Genomic DNA, 21,535 nt, shown 5'->3' on the forward strand with positions numbered 1-21,535 from the left:
GATGGATTACACCACTGGCCATTGATGAAAGTTCCATCCCTCTAATCCCAGGGTCAGTGAGGTCCCCTGGCCACCAGCCCCGATCCTGTGGTTATAGGGCGTTTCCAAAAGTCACCTCGTAGCATAAACTCAGGTGTGGTTGAAAGAGCTTGTTATGAAAGCAAAGGATGCTTCCTTCATCTTTACTATCTGGAGCCATTTCAGGCACAGAGGACGTAAGACCAAATGTTATCATAAAAGGGACTTCCCTGGTAGGCCAGTGGTTAGAACTCCACGCTTCCATGGCAGGGGGCACGGGTTAGATCCCTGGTCGGGGAAGTTCCACATGCTGTGCAGTGTGACAAAGAAAAGAAATTTCCCAAAAAAAAAATGTATATATTATAACAAAAGATGTTCCCTCTTCTGACGTAGGAAATTACAAGGGTTTTAGGGGCTGTGTGCCGGGAACTGGGAACTAAGTCCAACTATGTTTCTTATTATAAATCATAATATCACAATAATAATAACAGCAGCAGTAATAATAATAGTCTGAGTCCAACCTAGCACAGGCCCCATGTTACTGAGAGGGGGGTCTGAGGCAGAGAGAGGGTATGTGGCTCACCTGGGGTCACCCGGACCCTGAGTGATTGGTCTGAGGTCTGATTCTGTGCCACCCCCGGCCACCCCATTGCTCGGCTGGAGACCCACAACCCTCTGCCAGCTGCAGGACATTGGGGGCTGTGCCCCTCAAAGGGTCAGAGTGGACCCTCCCATGTCAGGTACAAGAGGAGTCCTCCCGTTGTCCCCGCCCAGGATTTTGGGACCTGCTGGTGGCAGGGATGCCAGGACAGGTGTGAGGTCCACACAAAAGTCACCATCAGGTTGATGGCGGGAGCTGGCAGGTGCCAGCCCACCTGCCTCTGCCATCCTGCCCCTCTGATGTCCAGTGAGGTGCCCTTCACAGAGAAGGTCGCTTCACGGGGGCTGGGAGGGGGCCTCAAGCAGAGGGGGCGAGCTGGCACGAAGGCGGCGAGGAAGGGGTGTTGAAGATGGCAGAGCTGGCTCTGGGATCAGGGGATGCCCTCTTTGGAGGGGATGGACCCGCCCCTCTTTCCCACCCCACCAAGTCTCTGATTATCCTAAGGAGGGTCTTGTGACCCTCATTCATCCATTCGTTCATCCATTTGCTGAGCACTGGGGATCCCACAGGGCCCAAGCACCCCTTATGCTGCTCCCAGCCCAGTGGGGGAGTTTGACACAGGGAACCAGGGCCTCACTGGAGACCAGGAGGAAAGTCCAGGAAGGGTCCCTGGAGGGAGGGTCCACGGTGACTGGAGACCAGAGAGAGAAGTAGCAGTTAGCTAGGCCAACGGGCGGGCAGAGAGGTGTCCCCGGCGGAGGGCTCGGCAAGGGCAAAGTCCTGGAGGCCAGACAGAGCTGGGTGAACCAGAAGCAGGAAAATGAAGGGCGGCGGGAGTGCAGGGTGGGCGCTGGGGGGAGATTTTTACTATTAGTGGCATTCAGCACATTCACAATGTTGTGCAGCCATTACCTCCGGTCCAGAGCTTTTCCATCCCCACAAAAGGAGACCCCATCCCCATTAGCAATCACCCCCCCCACCCCTCCCCTAGCCCCTGACCACCAGGAATCCATTCTCTGTCTCTGTGGATTTGCCTGTTCTGGACGTTTCATACTATGGGACAGGATGGTCACTTTTTTTTTTTTTTTTTGCAGTACGCAGGCCTCTCACTGCTGTGGCCTCTCCCGTTGCGGAGCACAGGCTCCAGACGCGCAGGCTCAGCGGCCATGGCTCACGGGCCCAGCTGCTCCGCGGCATGTGGGATCTTCCCGGACCGGGGCACGAACCCGTGTCCCCTGCATCGGCAGGCGGACTTTCAACCACTGCACCACCAGGGGAGCCCAGGATGGTCACTTTTAATAACCTTGGACCAGTGGGCTGTTTGAGGATCAGCAGGTCTGCACTGGGAGCCCATGTGCCAGGGTGAGCCGACCAGGAGGCCTCCCAGCAGTGCCCTGCCAGGGCCTCTATCTGGGCATGTCACCATCACCCATGGCTTGGGTGATGAATTTCCCAGGAAATTCTTGCCACTGAAATTGCCCAGGAAATTCTTGCCACTGAAACTGAGCCGGAGGTCACACCCAGAGCTGGCTTTCCCCTGCCTACGGGGCAGCTGATGGAGCTCAGTGGCACAGGGCCCGCCACGCTGAGTTGCCAAGAGAGGCAACTGAGACCCAGAAGGGGCTGGACGGGGGAGAAGGGGGTGGGAGCCAGTGGACAAGACCCCTGTCTTGGCCATTTGCTCACTCTGCCCCTGGTGGCCACCTTTGAAGTGAGGGTCACTGCTCCCAGTGATCTCTCCTGACTTCTGTGCCAGGTGAGTCCTGCCTGAGGCCACTAGGTGAGTCCATTAACCAGTTATCAACAAGGTCCATCACTTTCTGTCTCCACCGCTGGTTGGTCCTCAGCAGCTATCTTGGCCACAGCGGGTCCTGCCGGTGGAATCGGGGGGGTGTGGTGGTGAGGGAGGTCATGGCGGTCCAGACAGGGCAGGGCCTGGGCATGAGGACAGTGGGCTTCTTTTCTTTTCTTTTCTTTATTTATTTTTAGTTGTGGCACGCAGGATCTTTTTCTTTAGTTGCAGCATGCAGGATCTAGTTCCCTGACCAGGGATCGAACCCCGGGGCTCCCTGCATTGAAAGCGTGGAGTCTTAACCACCAGACCACCAGGGAAGTCCCTGTGCTTCTTTTAAATGCAAATAAGAATGGGGAGGCATGTGGCAAAGGAGAGTTGAAACAGAGGAAAGACAGCCCCTGGTCTGGGTTTTTACAAAGCTCCTCCCTCTGGCCATCATACAGAGGTAGTTGGTTTAAAGGAAAACCAGTGCCAGACAGTTCAAGCTGTAAAACCGATTGTACTCAGGAGCCACTGCAATGGCTCCATTCCTAGCAGCACAGGCAAGCAGGTTCACAGCGAAGGAGCCGGTGGGGTCGGTGGACAGAGAATCACTAGGAGGAGACATGAGGGGTAAGGGGGGGATTCTGGCTACACTGAATTAGCAGATTCTTGCTGAAACACCCTCGTGTTTCACCTGGCGGCTGGATTCAAAGATCTCCTGCCCCTCCCTGTTTCATTCATTCCCTCTGCTACCATTTAGGGAGCCTCTGCCTTTTGTGGACCCACCCTTGTTAAGCACCCGGGACACATCAGAGAACAAGACACATCTGGCCCTGCCTGCCCCGGAGGGAACTCACAGTGTGGAGGGAGGGAATGGGGATCCAGAAAGGCTTCCTGGAGGAGGGAACTGATGTCCAAGGTGACACAGGATGGCTTAGTCAAAGTTAGCCCAGGGGAGGAGGATTGGGTAAGAGGAGAGGGGTTCCTGGAAGAGAGAACAGCATATACAAAGGCCCTGTGGCAGCAGCTCTGGGTGCTGAGGGACAGGTAAGTGATGGGTAGGGCAGGGCATCCTCCCTTCATAAAGCCTCTGGAGGTGGAAGCCCAAAACCAAAGAGAGCCTCCCTCCCTTGGTTGGGGCCAGCAGCCTCCCTTTATAAAGATAAGAACAGATGAGGCACAGAGATGCAAGGGTGGGGCCCGAGCTCCCCCAGGTGGCAAGTGGCAGAACCAAGATTCAAATGCAGGATTCTTAACCAGGGCTTCTTAAAGTGTGTCCAGTTTGGGTGAGGGTGGTGGTTGCTGACACCCTTTCAGGGGGTCTTCAAGGTCAAAATCACACATGAGCAAAAGATCCATTCAAAGTGCAAAGACAGGGACTTCCCTGGCGGACCAATGGTTAAGACTCTGTGCTCCCAATGCAGGGGAGCACGGGTTGGATCCCTGGTCGGGGAACTAAGATTCCACATGCCGCACAGTGTGGCCAAAAATTAAAATTAAAATAAAATAAAACAAAGTGCAAAGATAGACGAATGGCCTTTAATGGAGCAGAGAATGAAAGAGAACAGGCCACCTTCATAAACCTCTACCTGTCCAGTTCGGGTGTAGGACAAAGAAGACTACCCATGATGTCCTAAAAAGGCTAAAAATCCTCCTCTCTCTGTGTGAAGCTGGGTTTTCTTCCTATATATCAACCAAGACAACTATGGAAGTGGGCTGAATGACAAGCAGATGTGAGAATCCTTCTAAACCAGATATTAAAGAGACTTGCAAAAATGTAGAATATCACTCTTTTACCGAAAAATTTTTTTTAAATTTCAACAAGATGAATTTATTCTCTGACAGTTCTGGAGGTGAGGAGTCTGACACGGGTCTCACGGGGCTAAGATCAAGATGTGGGCAGGTGGGCTTCCCTGGTGGCGCAGTGGTTGAGAGTCCGCCTGCCGATGCAGGGGACACAGGTTTGTGCCCCGGTCCAGGAGGATCCCACATGCCGCGGAGCAGCTGGGCCCGTGAGCCATGGCCGCTGAGCCTGCGCGTCCGTAGCCCGTGCTCCGCAACGGGAGAGGCCACAACAGTGAGAGGCCCGTGTACCGCAAAAAAAAAAAAAAAAAAAAAAAAAATGTGGGCAGGGCTGGTTCCTTCCAGAGGCTGCACGGGAGCATCAGTTCCCGCCTTTTCCAGCTTCTAGAGGTGCCGCATCCTTGGCTCACAGCCCCATCCTCCATCCTCACAGGCAGCAGCAGGGTATCTTTCTGAACCTTCTGCTGTAGCTACATGTCCCTTCCCTGTGATTGTAGCTGGAAAGGGTCTCAGTTTTTTTTGTTAATTGAGGTGAAATTCACATAATACACAACTAGCCATTATTGTAAAGTATACGATTCAGTGACATTTAGTGCATTCACAATGCTGTGCAACCATCACCTCTAATTCCAGAACATTCTCATCACCCCAGAAGAACACCATATAAGTAATTACTCCCTATTTTCCCACTCCCAGCCCCTGACAACCAGGAACCCACTCTCTGTGTCTGTGGATCTGCCTGTTCTGAACGTTTCCCGTCAATGGATCCACACACTGTGTGTCCTTCTGTGTCTGGCTTCTCTCACTGAGCATCGTGTTCTCAAGGTCCATCCATGTTGCAGCGACTGTCAGTGCTTCACCCCTTTTCATGGCTAAATAATATTCCATGTGCGGATGGAACACAGTGTGTGTATCCATCATCTGTGGATGGACACTTGAGTTGTTTCTACCTTTTGGCGCCTGTGAATTATGCTGCTGTAAACATTCACGTACAAGCTTCTGTGGGCACATATGTTTTCATTTCTCTTGGGTAGACACTTTGAAGTGAAATTGGGTCATAAAACCGCCAACTGTTTTCCACAGCAACTGTCCCATTTTCCATCCCCACCAGCAACACACAGGGTCGCCGTATCTCCCCATTCTCACCAACACTCTTTATCGTCCATCTCTTTGACTATGGCTACCCTAGTAGGCATGAGTGTTCTCTCACTGTGGTTTTGATTTGCATTTCCCTGATAATCAGTGATGCTGAGCATCTTTTCATGTGTTTGTTGGCCATGAGTATATCTTCTTTGGAGAAATGTCGATTCAGATTCTTTGCCCATTTTTAAATTGGGTCGTTTGTCTTTTTGTTGTTGACTTGTAAGAGTTCTTTATATATTCTGGCTAGTAACCCCTTACCATATATCAATATATGACTTGTAAAAATTTTCTCCCACACCCTGCTTTGTCTTTTCACTTCCTTAATAACGTCATTCAATGCACAAGACATTTTTAATTTGATCAAGCCCACTCCCTTTTTTTATTTTAAAAAAATGTTATTATTTTTCATTAAAAATATTATATTTGGGGCTTCCCTGGTGGCGCAGTGGTTAAGAATCCGCCTGCCAATGCAGGGGACACAGGTTCGATCCCTGGTCCGTGAAGATCCCACACGCCGTGGAGCAACTAAGCCCGTGAGCCACAACTACTGAGCCCTTGTGCCACAACTACTGAAGTCTGCGCGCCTACAGCCCATGCTCTACAACAAGAGAAGCCACCGCAATAAGAAGCACGTGCACTGCAACAAAGAGTAGCCCCCGCTCCGTGCAACTAGAGAAAGCCCGTGTGCAGCAACGAAGACGCAACACAGCCGAACATAAATAAATTAAAAATATATGTATTATGTTTATGTGACCATGTAGTGATCAGTTGTCCTTTTTTTTTTTTAGTTGCAGCATGTGAACTCTTAGTTGCAGCATGCGGGATCTAGTTCCCCCACCAGGGATGGAACCCAGGCCCCCTGCATTGGGAATGTGGAGTCTTACCCACTGGACCACGAGGGAAGACACTGGTTGTCATTTTTTAAAGTTAACAAACCTTTAATTTTTCTCAGTTTTAATGTATAACGTGGTAAATATTATCCATGACGATAATCTATTTAAAGAAAAGCTCCCCGGGGCCTCAGTCCTTTTCAAGAGTGGAAAAGGGGTCCTGAAACCAAAAGGTCTCCTCTGGTGGGGAGGCGGGGTGGGGCATGTGGTCCCATCCGGTCAGTAAGGGGGCGGGGATCAGCAGGGCCCTGCCTACCCCACCCCCTAGCTGCTGAGAGGCCTGAAGCCAAACGCAGTGACGCTAGCCCTCACGTGGGCGCCCGCTGAACAGCCACTGGTGTCACGCTGAGATTTCCTGGCGGCCAGGGTCACGAGAACAAAGCTTAAGTTCATCTTGGCATCAACCCCCTTGGAAAAGGAAGTCCCCTGTCGTGTGGTACCTCTGGGACTGGCCCGCTGCTGTCGCTGGAGACGGGGAAGGGGGGGTGAGTTCCTTTTTTCAGCCCCCAGAACCAGCCTTAATGTCAGGGTCAGGCGAGGGTACACACCGGGCTGGATATTTTTAGGGAGGGAGGAGGTGTGGCTGGTTATCTGCCCCGTGGGCAGTCTGGCTAGGAGGGGGCAGGCGGGGAGGAGGGGGGAAGAGGCAGCGGGGTGACTTCCACCCGCACCCCCCTGCCCGGCCGACCCGTGACTAATTTAGGCAAAAGACAGCGTGGAGCTATTTCCATCCAGTGGGAACAGGTGCGGCGTCCCCAGCGCTCCCCCCCCAACACTTCATCGCGCCGCCGGCCGCGCTCCCCTTAGGCCGTGGGCCGCCTCCCTGGGGGCGGCCTCCGGGCTGCTCCAGCCTATAAAGGCGCAGGGTTTTCTCAATGAAGCCGGGACGCACTGCGGGGTCGGGCCCAGCCGGGTACCAGGGAGTCGGGAGTTGGCCTGCCAACAGCGGTCCCCGCCGCCCCTCCGCGCGGAGATGAAGTACATTGTGGGCATCGGAGGGTGAGCGTCCAGGGCCCCGGGCGGACCGCCCCGCGGGGGCAAAGGCGCCGAGCTCTCGGGAGAGGCCGGCCGGGTGCTCTCCTGTGCGGGCCGAGGTGGCCTGGGCAGGAGGCCGGGGAATGAATGGAGGGCTGCCTGGCGACTGGTGTCGCAGGGACCCGATGCCCAAGGTCGGAGTGCGGGGAGGGGTCTCTGCCCTCTGTTCGGCACAGGGCCGGGTGCGGGGCCCAATTAAAAAATTCCAAATGTAAGTCACTTCCCCATGCCGCACCCCTGACTAGATCCAGGGGGGGAATAGAAGACTTTATAAAGCCCAGGCCGACCTTCCTTAAGGCGCGCGGGGGGGTGGGGGGCAAAGGGGAGGAAGGTGGGGAAACTCCGACCCCAGGGAGGCACGTGGGCAGGTGCTGCGGGGTCCCCAGAATGGCACTCCCCTGGCTGTGTGGCACCTGCCTTTGCAGCCACTTCTGCTGACCCCAGGCAGGGGCCTTGCCTTCCCAGAGATTTATTACCAGTAACCAGGCCTTTTTAAGATGATGCTCGAGAAGCATTTAGCATAAGCAGGGCTGGCTTGGCGCTCCCACCCGGGAGGTCGCCCTGGGTCCTCCCCCTCTTGGTTTAATGCTCCATCACCCTCTTTAAATTCCTAATAGAGACCAGGGCCCTCCATTTCTGCACATTCTGTAGCCGGTCCTGAGAGCACCGTGTGTCTTTCAGCAGCAAGTCAAATTAACATCAGGCATGTTCTAACCTGCTCCCCTTAATGTATGGGGGTCACCTTTCCCATTGGCCCTTTTAAACGGCTGCAGGTCCCCCCCCCTTCCACACCCAGCTTTCCACCCCTGATTCCTAGGAGAGGGACAACCAGGTCAAGGGGACACTCATTCCCAGAAAGGCCTGACAGCCAGCCTTCTCTGTCCTTCAGCGGCCCCAGTCCAGAGTCCTTAGGGTGACCATCCGTCCTGCTCTTCCTGGGACTGAAGGGTCCCCAGGATTTGTGACTTTGAGCACTAAAACCAGAGACATCCCGGGCACACCAGGATGAGGTGGTCACCCGGCTTTGCCCATTACTTTTTTTAATAATCCTTTCCCTTTGTCATAAGGTGATTATCTCTTCCCAGTTTTGCAGTGAACTGCCGGTTTTCCTACCACGAATATCTTTTTCTCCCCCAGTTTGCACTTGCTTTAACAATGTGGCTTTTTTTAAAGCCCTGCTGAGGCTAAGTCACACGTGGGCCTCAGTTTCCTCGAGCTCCGGGCACCACCTCCTGGGTTTGCAGTAACACTGGACGAGTCTGAACACAGAAAACAGTGCTTCCATGACCCCAGCCAAGGCTGTGTTCACTTTTTTGGTTTGTTTGTTTTCATACCCTCTGCCCCCTTTCTCTGTTTCGTCAGGCAGGTGAGCACAGGCCTGTGCCTGGCCCCAGCGGGCAGTGGGCAGTAGTGGGCCAGGCAGCCCAGATCGGCTGATTAGAAAACCTCCTCTGACCTAACATGAATAGAAATACCCTCTTAGCTCTACTGTTTTACAGGCCTGTGTTTGTTTTGCTTTGTTTTGTTTTTGGCCACGCAGCTTGGCTTGCGGGATCTTAGTTCCCAACCAGGGATCGAATCACGCCCCCTGCAGTGGAAGCGCAGCGTCCTAACCACTGGACCACCAGGAAAGTCCCTACAGGCCTGTGTTTTAGATTTGAGTCTGATCCTGGGGGCCTCTCAGACCCAGAGAGGTCCAGAGAGGGGACCCAGGCAGCCTCACGTGTATGCTCTCTCCACAGCATGACCAACGGCGGCAAGACCACACTGACCAACAGCCTCCTTAAGTCACTGCCCAACTGCTGTGTGATCCACCAGGATGACTTCTTCAAGGTAGCTGCCCTGGCTGGGGATGGGGGGTGGCAGCCCCGAGAAGGAGACTCAGGGGAGCAGACCCCTCCCGGGGCACCCTGGGCTAACCCGAGTCGGGAGATCGAGGGACCGGCGATCTCGGTTACTGAGCACCTACTGCGTGCCTGGCACGTTCTCACAGCACACCCGTTCCCCATGGGACAGATGGGGAAACTGCAGTTCCCAGAGGGTGCGTGCCACCTGGGTGGTACCCTTTATCCTCTGCAACTCCACTTTCCCATCTGCAAAATGGGCTCTGAGCCCGCCCTTGATGCTTTGTGGAGGGTGAGGGGGTAACTAGATCATAGATGCAAAATCCCCCCGCCCCGGTCCCAACAGTCACAAGGTTGGGGAGGGGTTCTGAATGCTAGCCTGGAGCCCCCCACCCCCGCCTGGGACCTCGAAGCCTATGACTATCAGCTGCAGGGGGCCGAGGCAGGCAGGGCACCCAGACCCTCACTGGGGGCTCTCCAGGCGCTGTCACCCCAGGGTGGGGTAAGGTGGGAAGGCGGGCACTGAGCCCGCGGCTTGGGCTCCTCTGTTTCAGCCCCAAGACCAAATAGCAGTTGGGGAGGACGGCTTCAAACAGTGGGACGGTAAGGACGGACGGCAGCCCCGCGCCCCCTGCCCTCACTGCCCCATGGCCCCCACCCCACCAACACTCGCTTTCCCGCCCCCAGTGCTGGAGTCCCTGGACATGGAGGCCATGCTGAGCACCGTGCAGGCCTGGATGAGCAGCCCCCAGAAGTTCGCCCGTGCCCACGGGGTCAGTGTCCAGCTGGATGCCTCAGACACCCACATCCTCATCCTGGAAGGCTTCCTTCTCTACAGCTACAAGTGAGCATCTCCAGGTCTGGGCCCCGGACAATCCGGGCCCTCCCAGGTCACCAAGTCTCTATTTTGACAGACAACCTTGCTGGGTGACCCTGGGCAGGCCATCGTACCTCTCTGGGCCCATCCAAATTGGGAGAGAGGGAGGATTCCATCCTCAGGGTGGGGGGCTAATGCGGGCATAGTAGGAGGCTGGCCGATGCTGGTCCCCTCACTCATCCCTAACCGAATCAGCCCAGACAAACCGCCCCCCCCACAACCAGTCCTCATCACCCAGGAATGTCCCTGGAGGCCAAGGCCATGGGGGGTTGTGTACTTTGACCCACGGGCGCTGACCGGGTCCCCTACCCCTGCCAGGCCCCTGGTGGACTTGTATAGCCGACGGTACTTCCTTACCGTCCCGTACGAAGAGTGCAAGTGGAGGAGAAGGTGAGCCTGGGGGCCCTGTCTGCATTCCCAGGTGGGACCAGGAAACTGGGTAATGCCTGCTGGACATGACCACCCTGAAGCTGCAGGCTGACGGGCAGCAGGCACCTGGGTGGTCAGTGCTGGGTTCCAGAGGCCCATAGCCTGCGGCCTGGAGAGCATGGCCCACCCATGCCCTACCCTGGGCATCTCCCAGGCCCACCGGGGAAAATGCTGGAAGGTGGGGCACCCAGGCCCCAGCACGGGGCCCCTGAATCAGTGGGGTCCCTGTTCTCAGTGGTGCCACCCCGACCTAGTTCCCTCACCCCAGGCTCTGCTTGTGGCATCACCCTTGGGCGACATGGGTGTTGCTCATTCTTGCCCATCTCCCTCCCCAGTACTCGACGCTACATGGTCCCCGACCCCCCCGGCCTCTTCGACGGCCACGTGTGGCCTATGTACCAGAAGTATAAGCGGGAGATGGAGGCCAATGGCGTGGAAGTGGGTAAGTCCCTGAGTAAGATGAGGCCAGCTCCTCCCCACTGGGACCATTTGGGAAACCTGAAAGTTCCTCCTCGAGTCTCACCACCAGTCTCTCTCGCTTTAGGCCCCAGAGGCTGGTCTGTTCCCGCAGGCTGACTCTGCAGGCCAGCTTCCTCCTGACCTGCAGTCCTCTAGTCCTCTGTGAGCTGGCCCCCCGCCTCCTGGCAGCAGCCCCAGTGACCCGGGCCACGGTTGGACCCCCAGGGCCCCTGACTGTGGCCTTTCTGATTTCAGTGTACCTGGACGGCATGAAGTCCCGCGAGGAGCTCTTCCACCAAGTCCTGGAAGACATTCAGAACTCGCTTCTGAACCGCTCCTAGGTGTGGCTGGAGAGGAGGGGCCCAGCCCCCAATGCAGGGACCCAGACACAATTCCGGCCACAGTAAGGCCAGGCTGGCGGCATCCCAGCCAGACACTGCGTGACCATTTCCCTTTGGGGAAGTCTGTACATATGAGAGTGGAGGCCCCACTCACAGCCCAGCATCTCAGGGCCCAGGCATTCTGTCCCGAGATGCTTCTGTAACCTCGATGGCGGCTTACGTACTAAACCTGATCCTGTTTTTTAATCATTGGGGTCCAGCCTGTTGTGTTCGAGGTGCTGAGAGGGACCCTCCTGCCCCATCTCCTTGGTGCATTGGTGGCATCGGGGGTGGGGGGCGACACCGAGGGCTCTGGGCAGTTACAGTCTCCACCCGTTGGATCCATGGCAATGTGACCCTGGGTGGCTGCTTGAGGGTCTTTGGGTCTAGCTTCCTCAAAAGGGAGACTTCCTGCCAGCTTTCAGAAAACAGCGCAGCATGGCCCAGAGCAGGGGCTGGGAGGTCAGTCAAGCCTGCGGGTGCCCCTGACTCTTAGCTGAGCCCCGCTGTCACTGCACCCCAGCGCCTCCTCCGTGACTGGAGCTGACACCTACTTCTCATGACCCAGGATGCTCGTAAGGACACACTCCCTGTCCCAGGAACCACATCTCCCTGAGCCTTCCCTAGAATGTTGGTGAGGCAGTTTATCATATACACCCATTTCACACATGGGAAGACTGAGGCTCAGATATGGTCAGTGGCTTGGGAGCTGGTATTTGAACTCAGGTCTCCTCAGACCCTGTTCTTTTTGCCCAAAGGAGGTTGGAAGGCTCCCGTGGAGCCTGAAGACAGGGCGGGGAGGGGGAGGGTGGACGGAGTAGGGGCAGACAGGAGGAGGACAGGGTACCCCTTGACCTGAGGGTGATACCCCAGGGCCAGCCGTGGAACTGTAGCCACCCACCCCACTCAGTCCAGAAGGGCAGGAAAAACCTAAAGTGTAGACAGTTTTGGACAAAGCCATTGAACATTTGGAAATTATGGGGGGGAAAAAAAAATTACCAATTAGCAATTCCACTCCTAGAGAAGATAACCAAAAGGATTGAAAACAGGTGTTCAAACAAAAACTTGTACATGAATGATTCAAAGTAGCACTATTCACAGTAGCCAAAAGGTGAGAGCAACCTAAAAAGTCCATCAAATGATGGATGGGTAAACAAAACGTGGTCCATCCACACACGGCCTTAGGAAGAAGGAAAGTCTGACACTCAGTACAACATGGATGAACCTTGAGGACATGATGCTCAGTAAAATAAGCCAGACACAGAAGGACAAATACTGCCTGATTCCACGTATATGAAATGTCCAGAACCGGCAAATCCACAGAGATAGAAAGTAGACTCATGGTTGCCAGGGGCTGGGCTTCGGGGGAAGGCGGGGTGCGGGAGTGACTGATGATAGGGACAAGGTTTCTTTTTGGGGTGATGGAATGTTCTGGAATTAGAGGTGATGGATGGTTGCACAACGTTGTGAATGCACCAACTGTCACTGAATTGTTCACTTAAAATGATTAATTGTATGTTATGGAAATTTCACCTCAATAAAAAGAAAAGGAAGGGATGCAGGGAGGGAGGATCAGGGCACAGGGGCAGTGAGGGTTCCGTGTGCTTTCATGTTTGTCGGTGGCAAGAAGGCTGTGGGGCGAGGAGTGTGGGCGTCCAGAACCCTGCCCCTCACTTGCCACACAACACTCCCACTGTCCTCTGAGCTTCCTGCAGTGGCATCCATGGAGTGGGGTCTCCGTGTGCCCCAAGGCTCCCTGCCCTTCACCACAGAACGGGCTGGGCAGCAGGTCGGCGCTACACGTCCTGTCCTGCCCTGGACTCGGGGTCCCAGGCTCCTGGGAAACTGCTCACTTCCTGTGCCCCAGCTGCAGGGAGCCTCCTACTCAGCTGCTGTCCCTTCTAAACACAGCCTTCCTGCCAACAGAAATCACCTAGCGGTGCAATCACCACTGCCCTTTGCCCCTGTGGCCTCACAATACAGCACAGAGCAAAACACAAAGGAGAGAGTGGTAAGCAGATGGACAGATGGACGGCAGCAGAGCCGGGAGGCCCCGCTGGGCCTGGGGCTCATCCCTGGCACTAGCTTCAGCTAAGGCCTCATGCAGCCCCTTCCCCACCAACCTGAAGACCCAGTGCAGATCACTAGTAGGGTGACCAACTGTCCCTATTTTCCAAATACTTTCCCTTTACTTTTTTTTTTTTTTTTAAATACGTTGCCTGCCTTGCGGTATCTTAGCTCCCCGACCAGGAATTTGAACCTGCGCCCTTGGCAGGGAAAGCACGGAGTCCTAACCACTGGACTGCCAGGGAATTCCCATCCCTTTACTTTAGCATGGAAAGTCCTGTTTTCCCAGAAATCCCTCAGAACCAACCAACCGAGATGGTTGGGCACCGTATCTGCTAGTCTGCTGGGGGCTGCAGAACAGAGGTGAAAGGGCCCACAGGCCGAGAGTCAGGAGGGGCTGGGTTCCCATCCCTCCCAGGCCATTGACAAGCTGTGTACCTTATGGCTCAGAACACCATGTCCTGGTATGTTTGAGCAGGATTTGAATCTGTTAAGACTCTCCTTGCTTCAAACAAACAAAACCAAAAAGCAAACGACACTATTATGGGCTGAATTGTGTACACTTAAATTCGTATGTTGAAGCCCCTGACCCTTAGGACCTCAGAGTATGACTGCATTTGGAGGTCACTAAGTTAAAGTGGGGTCATGAGGGTGGGCCTTAATCCAGTATGACTGGTGTCCATATAAGAAGAAGTTGGGACACACCGAGGGAAGACCATGTGAGGACACAGGGAGAAGATGCCCACCTGTAAGCCGGGGGGAAAAGAGGCCTCGGGAGGACGAACCTTGCAAATCCAGAGAGACAGAAAGCAGACTCGTGGTTGCCAGGGGCTGGGGAGGGGTGGGGGGTGGCTCCTAGTGGAGATAAAACATTCTCAAGTTTTTTTTTTCTTTTTTCGGCCATGCCACGCGGCTTGTGGGATCTTAGTTCCCGGACCAGGGGTTGAACCTGCCCCCTCGGCAGTGACAGTGCAGAGACCTAACCGCTGGACCGCCAGGGAATTCCCAAAATATTCTCAAGCTTATCGTAGTTGATGGTTGTACAACCCTGTGAATACACCCCAAAAACTGAAGTTTACACATTAAATGGATAAATTGAACGGTATGTTAATTCTATGTCAATAAAGCTGTTTTTTAAAGTCCTCTGGGCCGGGAATTCCGTGGTAGTCCAGAAGGACTCAATGCTTTCTCTGCCGAGGGCCTGGGTTCAATCCCTGGTTGGGGAACTAAGATCCCACAAGCCTCGAAGCCCCCCCCCCAAAAAAAATCACCCAATGTGACTTTTATTTTATTCGGTGGCATTTCCAACACTTGTGACTTTAATAAAAAATGTACAAAAAAATGTACAAATGACCATATACTCGCTAACAGCACGTAACTGTCACGCTAATAAATTAGTGCCTGCTTTAACGGGGCACTAAACATTATTCACTCAACAAATGTTTATTGGGTGTGTAGTACTTGGGGCAGCAAAGTATGGCCCATGGGCTAAATCCAGCCCACTGCATGTTTTGGTATAGCCCTTGAGCTAAGAATGGCTTCACATTTTTAAATGGTCATGGGAAAAAATAACAAGAAGAATTAAATTTCGTGACAGATGCAAGTTACATGGAATTCAAATTTCAGCATCTATAAATAAAGTTGTCTTGGCTGGCAGCCACACCTACTTGAGTACGTGTCAGCTGTGGCTGCTTTCAAGCTACACGGCTGAGCTGGGGGGCTGGCGTAGAGACCCTCATGTCTGCACGGCTGAAATCACTCATTTCCTGCAGCGTCTGCTGATGGCTGCAGTGTATGCAAGGTCTGGGGTGGAGGGTGGCGGGAAGAGCCCACTGTGTGTCCTGGAGGGCAGGTGGGAGCTGGTGCAGGGCGTGGAGGGAGCCTCGGACAGCCTGCCAAGGCCTGCCCTTTGTCACAGTCACGGAGCACAGTGAGGCTGATCCTCTGGTCACCAGGCCCGAAATAGTCCAGGATGGGATAGGGACACGGGAGAGGCGGCTCCGGGGCAGCCAGAGCCCTGCCTGGCCACCAGACACCTCGGTCACTATAAGAACAGTAGCGGGATGGGGGACCACCGCATCCTGATTGCACAGCACTTTCCCAGTTTCAGCACTGAAAGTTCCCCAACCTGGGAAAGGCCGGGCCCAGGCAAACTGAGACAGTTTGTCACCCTGATCGGGGCTGACCACCTTGAGTGGTCGGATTATTCTATGACCCGCCTCTCTAGGGCTCAGAGAGGAAAGGGACCTGCCCAAGGTCACTCAGCGGAGCTGAGATCTGAACACGTCTGTCAAATGCTGACCCAGGACCGTCTCCAGCCAAGGAGGTGTGCCAGGCGGCTCACCCTCGCCCCATCCGCCTTCAGTACCCGTATCCCGGGAAGATTCTCTCACTCCTCTCACAGCCACCTGATGCGCCCAGTGAATCCGGCCCCACCTGCCCCTGGCTGGGCAGCTCTGGGCACAGTGTGGACTCCAGCTGGGCTAACCTGTGCGTTTCCTGCAGCCCCTGCCCTCCCCAGACAGAACCCCAAGACTAACCTGATGTGCCCCTGTCACATCCACCAAGCACCCCCTAGGTCAGTGCCTGGCGGTCTTCCCAGGCCCCAGGACGGGACACCCTAAGACCGGGCAGCCTAGAGCGTGAGTGGGCGGCCCCAGAACCCGGCCGCCTCAGTCCCTTCCTAGAGAGAGATCCCGGGGCAGGTAACGTGCCACCTGTGCCTCAGTGTCCTCCCCTGGGCTTCGGATGCCCGTTGCTGCTGGGTTTTTGTGGCAGGTGTTGCCACTCACTGGGACAAGGAGCTCAAGGCCCGCCCCCCCGCCCCAGGCCGGCCCCCAACCCCGGTGAGGGCACTCACACCTGCTGGACCCCTGTCCGGTGTTCGGGATGGGGGCTGGGAATTGTCTCCCATGCTCCTGTGACCAGTACAACCTACTCCTTTTCCGCAGATGAGGAAACTGAGGCTCCCGGAGGTGGAGTCCCTTAGCTGCAGGCCACAAAGGAAGGAGACAGGGTTCCAGGCCAGGCTGGTGCGCCTGGGACGCAGCTGTGCCCACTGTCCTGCCTGGGCTGGCGGCAGGACCAGTCACCGCCAGGCTCCCCTGCGACCCCAGGCCCAGAGGAGGCCCCCCAGCTCCCGATGCCCCCAGCGCCTCCCTCCGAGGTCCCTTCTGAGGCCATTCGTTCTCCTCCCACCCTCGTGACAGGGCTGGGGCCGCGGGCTCCCCCATAACTACTATGGTATTTATTAGTTTTCTTTATGAGTCTCGCTCATTTTATTGATTTTAACTAAATTCATTGGAAGAGGAAACTTCATGGCCTTGCTGTGGATGGGAAACCTTGAATTTCCTGAAAGCACGTCGCTACAAACACTAAGAATGCCTGCCCCCCATCCCTCCCCTAAAATCATCCCGGGGAGGCCCAGGGATAAGCACTCCACCTTCCCGGAACGCTGAAGGCTAAGAACAACCTCAGGTCAGTGCTTCTCACCTGGGGGCGACTCTGCCCCCCGCCCAGGGGACACTGGGCAACGTCTGGGGACATCTGTGGTTGTCACACTGGGGGACTCCTGGCATCAAGGGGGTGGGGGCCAGGGATGCTGCTCCACACCCCGCAGCGCCCAGGACAGGCCCACAGCCAAGAACAATCCAGCCCGAATGTCAGCGGTGCCGAGGGGAGACACCCTGGACTAAGGGCAGAGAATTGGCTCAAACTCCCATCTCCCTGGGACTCCCCTGGTGGCGCAGTGGTTAAGAATCTTGCAGGGGACACGGGTTCGAGCCCTGGTCTGGGAAGATCCCACATGCTGCAGAGCAACTAAGCCCGTGAGCCACAACTATTGAGCCCTCGTGCCACAACTACTGAGGCCTGCGTGCTTAGAGCCCGTGCTCTGCAACAAGAGAAGTCACCGCAAAGAGAAGCCCGCGCACCACAACGAAGAGGAGCCTCCGCTCACCGCAACTAGAGAAAGCCCACGTGAAGCAATGAAGACCTAAGGCAGACAAAAACAAATTAAAAAACAAATTAAAAAAAAAAACGCCCCCTGGAGGCGCCCCGAGTGGGACTCGATGTGCAGAGAAGGCTGAGAGCCCAGGATTGGACAGACCCTGACACACACCCAGGTGACACACACACACTCACGTGCCAGTCATCCTGTGGCTGACACCTTGCTGGGCCAAGTCATTCCCCACCCCCGGGAAGTGGGCCTGGCCTGCCCACACCAGAGAGCTCACTCCGTGGGGGAGTAGGTGTGGCCTCGGGACTGCTGGGGGCCCAGGCAGGTAGGCGGGACCCCACGGGCCTCTCGCTGGAACCTGGCTCCTCTGAGGCCACCGCAATTCGGAAGCCTTGCCAGGGAGACCCTACCCCACCCCAGCTCACCGCATACAGACAGGCGACCTTCCATGCGAAGCGTCCTCACATGGGCCCCTGGACAGTCCCCCCACCAGAGATCGGCCCTGGGGCCCTTCCCCAAATGTCCTAACAGCCATCGGGGGAGAAAGATGGAGGGAGAGGCTCCAGGCGGTGGGGCAAGGCTGCAGAGCTGGCTCCCGGGGCCCTTCTTTCCTCATTCTATTTCAGGACCCCCCCAACCCCAAGCACTTGCCACTCACGTCAAGTAGCACTCAGGGGCCATCTTAATCAGCAGTTACTCTGCCTGCCCTACCCACGTCCCAACAGGGCCAGGGCGGTCACCTCCAAAGGCTGCCTCCACCTCAGGTGCCGTCTGCCAGGCCCCCGAGGGGGCATCGTTGGGGCAGACTAGGGGGCCAGCCGGTGCCTGGGGGAGGAGCAGGCTGACCGGCACAGACAGGGGCAGCCATATGCCCTCCGCTGCCACTCAGGAGCCCCCCCCCCAAGTCCTCCCAGCACATTCTGGAGGGAGCCTGGGGCACCCAAGAAATGTCCTCATCACCTCCCCGTTCCCTTTAAGTTTCTCTTCAACAAGCCCGGGAGGGGAGGGGGCGCAGAGGCAACTTTCAATCATGCAAACAGGGCTCACTTCCGCAGGGGTCTGGAAGTCCTCCCATACAGGGACCCTCAAAAATGCAAAACCCCGAGGGGTGGGGTGGGGGACACCGGGGGAGTCGGGGTGGCAGGGGGAGGAAGCCACGCACTCCCCGAGGGGAGCCGGCACCACGGCCATCACTGCAAGACACACATGCATCCTGGGGTCACCTGGCCAGGGCAGGGGTCCCCAGCTCTCTCCCCTCCAGGACAAGGAGAATCAGGGAGGAGAAGTCCCAGCCCCCTCCTCCTCCTCCCCGCCCCTCACTGCCCTCCTCCCACCTGGGCCGGTTAAGTGCCCCCTAGGCTGTGTTTCAGACGTCCTTTGCATGGGGTATGTCTTTCACCACTGTTCTGTGTCTCACTTTTCAGGCCACAGAGTGGGGCCAGACAGAGGGACAAGGGGATGGTTTCGGTACTTACTTTTCTTTTTCTCTCTGTACAACAGGGGGGCTAAAGGTCTCGGGGGCTGAAGGAGCCTCTCAGGGCTGGTGGGTCTGGCTTTATAGACCACCCCGTGCCCTGGCAGCCCCGCTGGTTATTAATAGCGGCCACCGCCTCTTGCCCAAATATGGTCAGGAGCACAGCAGCTGTGGGTGTGCAGCCCCTGGGCAGGACAGGTGGCGCGAGGACAGCCCTCTGCCCTACGAGAGGCGGGCAGCGCTGCAGGGGACCGAGCATGGCCTGGTGACTCCTGCGCCCGAGCCCCCGAATCTAACAAGACACGCTTAGTGAGGGGGCGCCCAGAGTGTGCTAGACCCTGACACACCCTTGCCTCCAACCCTCGCTGCCACCTTAGAAACCACTGTCCCCAAGGACAAAGCTGGCACACACACAGAGGTGCCGTGTCTGCCAAGAGCCAGGAGCCCAACTGGGCTGCACCGAACCCAGGCCTGTCTGACTCATTTTGCAAACGGCGCGTGACTAATGTGAGCTGTGGTGAAGGCCTTGATTGAGGGTGAATCTCACATGCTAGGAAAACACGGAGGGTCCCCCACAGCTGCCACCGATGAGGTCGGAGAGCCCAAGGCCCTCCTTCTCGAGGGACCGAGGGACCGGCTGGGCTCCTGCTGTCACTGCCCTGCCAGCCCGCAGAATGATTCAAGCAAGTCAGCGACATCCTCCCACAGAACGGGAGGCCACCTCATCCTCTTGTCACTAAAGGCTGCCTGCACACTCTGCTCCTGACTGCGCCCCAAGTGCCCTGCAGGGCCTGCGGCGTCCTTCTCCCCGGGGCTGTCGGTCCTTGTGCCTAATAAAGAGCCGTCTACTCATCTGTCCGTGTCAGACGTCCTGCATCCAGCCACCCCTTTCCCCGCAGTGGGACTCCCGCCCTCTCTAACTGGTGACAAGGAGGCAGTTGAAACACAAGTCACTGGGAATCCTCGGGTGGACCAGTGGTTAGGACTCGGCACTTTCACTGCTGTGGCCCGGGTTCGATCCCTGGTCGAGGAACTAAGATCTCGCATGCCATGCAGTGCGGCCAAAAAAAAAAAAAATACAAGTCACTGACCCAAGAGCCTCTGGCTCAGCAGCCCAACCATGACCAGCAGGTCTGTCCCTGCCCAGCCCGGGAGGGCATTTTGCCACAGCCCCAGGCTGCCTCACCAGTGATGCACCCCGGCCTGAGGGAGGGGATGTAAGCAGATATGGTACGGGTCCGAGAAACAGAATCAGACGCGGCTTTCTTGACATCAGAGAAGCCATTTTTTGGCCTAAGCCATTTTGGGATCTAAGCCTGGCCACAGTGTTTGTCCTTGAACAGATCTTAATAACTAGTGAGCTTAAGGAAACAAAAGAATGCAGGGATGAAAGACTGTTATCAGACAAGAAAAGGAACAACAGCGAAGATAATAAATCAGTTGTAAAGACTCGCCAGAAGCACCTTCTTGAGCTGTTCTGCCAAATTTATTTATTTACTGCCTGCCGCAGCATGCGGGGATCTCAGTTCCCCGACCTGGGATGGAACCCGTGCCCCCTGCATTGACAGCATGAAGTCTTAAGCACTGGACCGCCAGGGAAGTCCCTGTTTTGCCAAATTTAAGCCCCCTCAAGAGCTCAGCCACCAGATCAAGCTGGAACCTAAGCGATAATGATGTTGACCTTCTCTGACCCTTGTGATTTCAATCTAATAAAGCTTGGACTCTGCCGACCGCCCAAAATCTGAGCCCTCCCAGACCCTCTCCCCTCCCCAGCGGCGGGGGTGTAGGGCTGAGTGTGTCTAGAGGCACGATCGTGACCCCTGTGCCCGCTGCTGTCTCTCTCTGCAGCTGGTGTCACAATGTCCACTTGGAGAACTTGACCTACCCGGGGACACGAGCTCTGCTGGTCTGAGGTCTCATCCCTCTGACCTGATCAGCTTCCACAGTGCTCTCCAGGTTCCCGGTTACTCCTCATAGCGTCTCGGGGGGGCGGGGGGGACAGGCGGGGGAGCACCACCACTGTGCGGCAGGCAGGGAGGGGTATCACCGCAGTTTCGGGGCGGAGCCGGCGGTGATAGCTCAGCCTCCCTCACTCGCCATCCTCTGCGCAAGCTTTGCTCTGAGATAAACACGGGCTTTCAACACCTTCCTTGCAACGAGCTTCATGCACATGGCAGCCAAACCCTAAGCGAACCTCGGGGCAGGTCCAGCCTGACTCTCGCCAGCTGCAGGGACAGGGTTCACGGCTCCCCCCGCATTCGTCTCAAGAAGCAGGCAAGAAGACATTTCCACTTTGCATAAGAGCAAAACCAGATGCAGGGGGGACTTCCCTGGTGGTGCAGTGGATAGGACTCCGTCCTCCCAATCCAGGGGGCCCGGGTTCAACCCTGGTCAGGGAACTATATCCCACATGCATGCTGCAACTAAGAGTTCGCATGCCACAACTAAGGAGCCCGTGTGCTGCAACTGAGCCCACGTGCTGCAACTAAGACCTGGTGCAACCAAATAAATATTTAAAAAACAAACAAACAAAAAAGAGATGTGGGGAGCCTTCGCTCTGCAGACCTGCTGGGAGCCCTCTCTCCTCAGAGCAGAAGGTGCTAACATGCAGCCCCCCCAATCACACCCCTGAAAGAAAAGGGGCGGAGGGCGTGGCAGAGGGACAGGGTACCAAAAGAGGGGAAGTGAGAGTTGAATTGCTCGGTGAACCTGTAAGTGGATGCAGCACACCTTCATCAGCATGACTCAGCTACTGCTGTGTAACAAAGCACCACAAACCT

General features: G+C 56.0%; 1 protein-coding gene and 1 long non-coding RNA gene across 4 annotated transcripts in view; one reads left to right on the forward strand and one right to left on the reverse strand.

The window, feature by feature from the left end:
- The window catches only part of LOC132421736 (uncharacterized), a 50,791-nt gene extending 31,995 nt beyond the window's left edge, over positions 1-18,796 (reverse strand). Inside the window, exon 1 of the long non-coding RNA XR_009518766.1 lies at positions 18,757-18,796. This is a non-coding gene — a long non-coding RNA (uncharacterized lncRNA). The remainder of the gene's footprint in view (positions 1-18,756) is intronic.
- NMRK2 (nicotinamide riboside kinase 2) lies at positions 6,558-11,451 on the forward strand. 3 transcript variants are annotated; one of them, XM_060006539.1, is made up of 7 exons: positions 6,558-6,717; positions 9,010-9,100; positions 9,666-9,714; positions 9,799-9,955; positions 10,307-10,378; positions 10,753-10,859; positions 11,132-11,451. In XM_060006539.1, exons 2-7 carry the CDS (start codon positions 9,011-9,013, stop codon positions 11,215-11,217), a joined length of 561 nt encoding a protein of 186 aa, XP_059862522.1. In that variant the 5' UTR covers positions 6,558-6,717; position 9,010; the 3' UTR covers positions 11,218-11,451. The 3 variants fall into 3 exon arrangements, with proteins under 3 accessions (XP_059862522.1, XP_059862520.1, XP_059862521.1); XM_060006537.1 differs by lacking the exon at positions 6,558-6,717 and adding an exon at positions 7,057-7,231; XM_060006538.1 differs by lacking the exon at positions 6,558-6,717 and adding an exon at positions 7,191-7,210.
- Positions 18,797-21,535: the final 2,739 nt, after the last annotated feature.

Source organism: Delphinus delphis, chromosome 3 (genome assembly GCF_949987515.2).
Source record: "Delphinus delphis chromosome 3, mDelDel1.2, whole genome shotgun sequence".
Classification (NCBI taxonomy): Eukaryota; Metazoa; Chordata; class Mammalia; order Artiodactyla; family Delphinidae; genus Delphinus; species Delphinus delphis.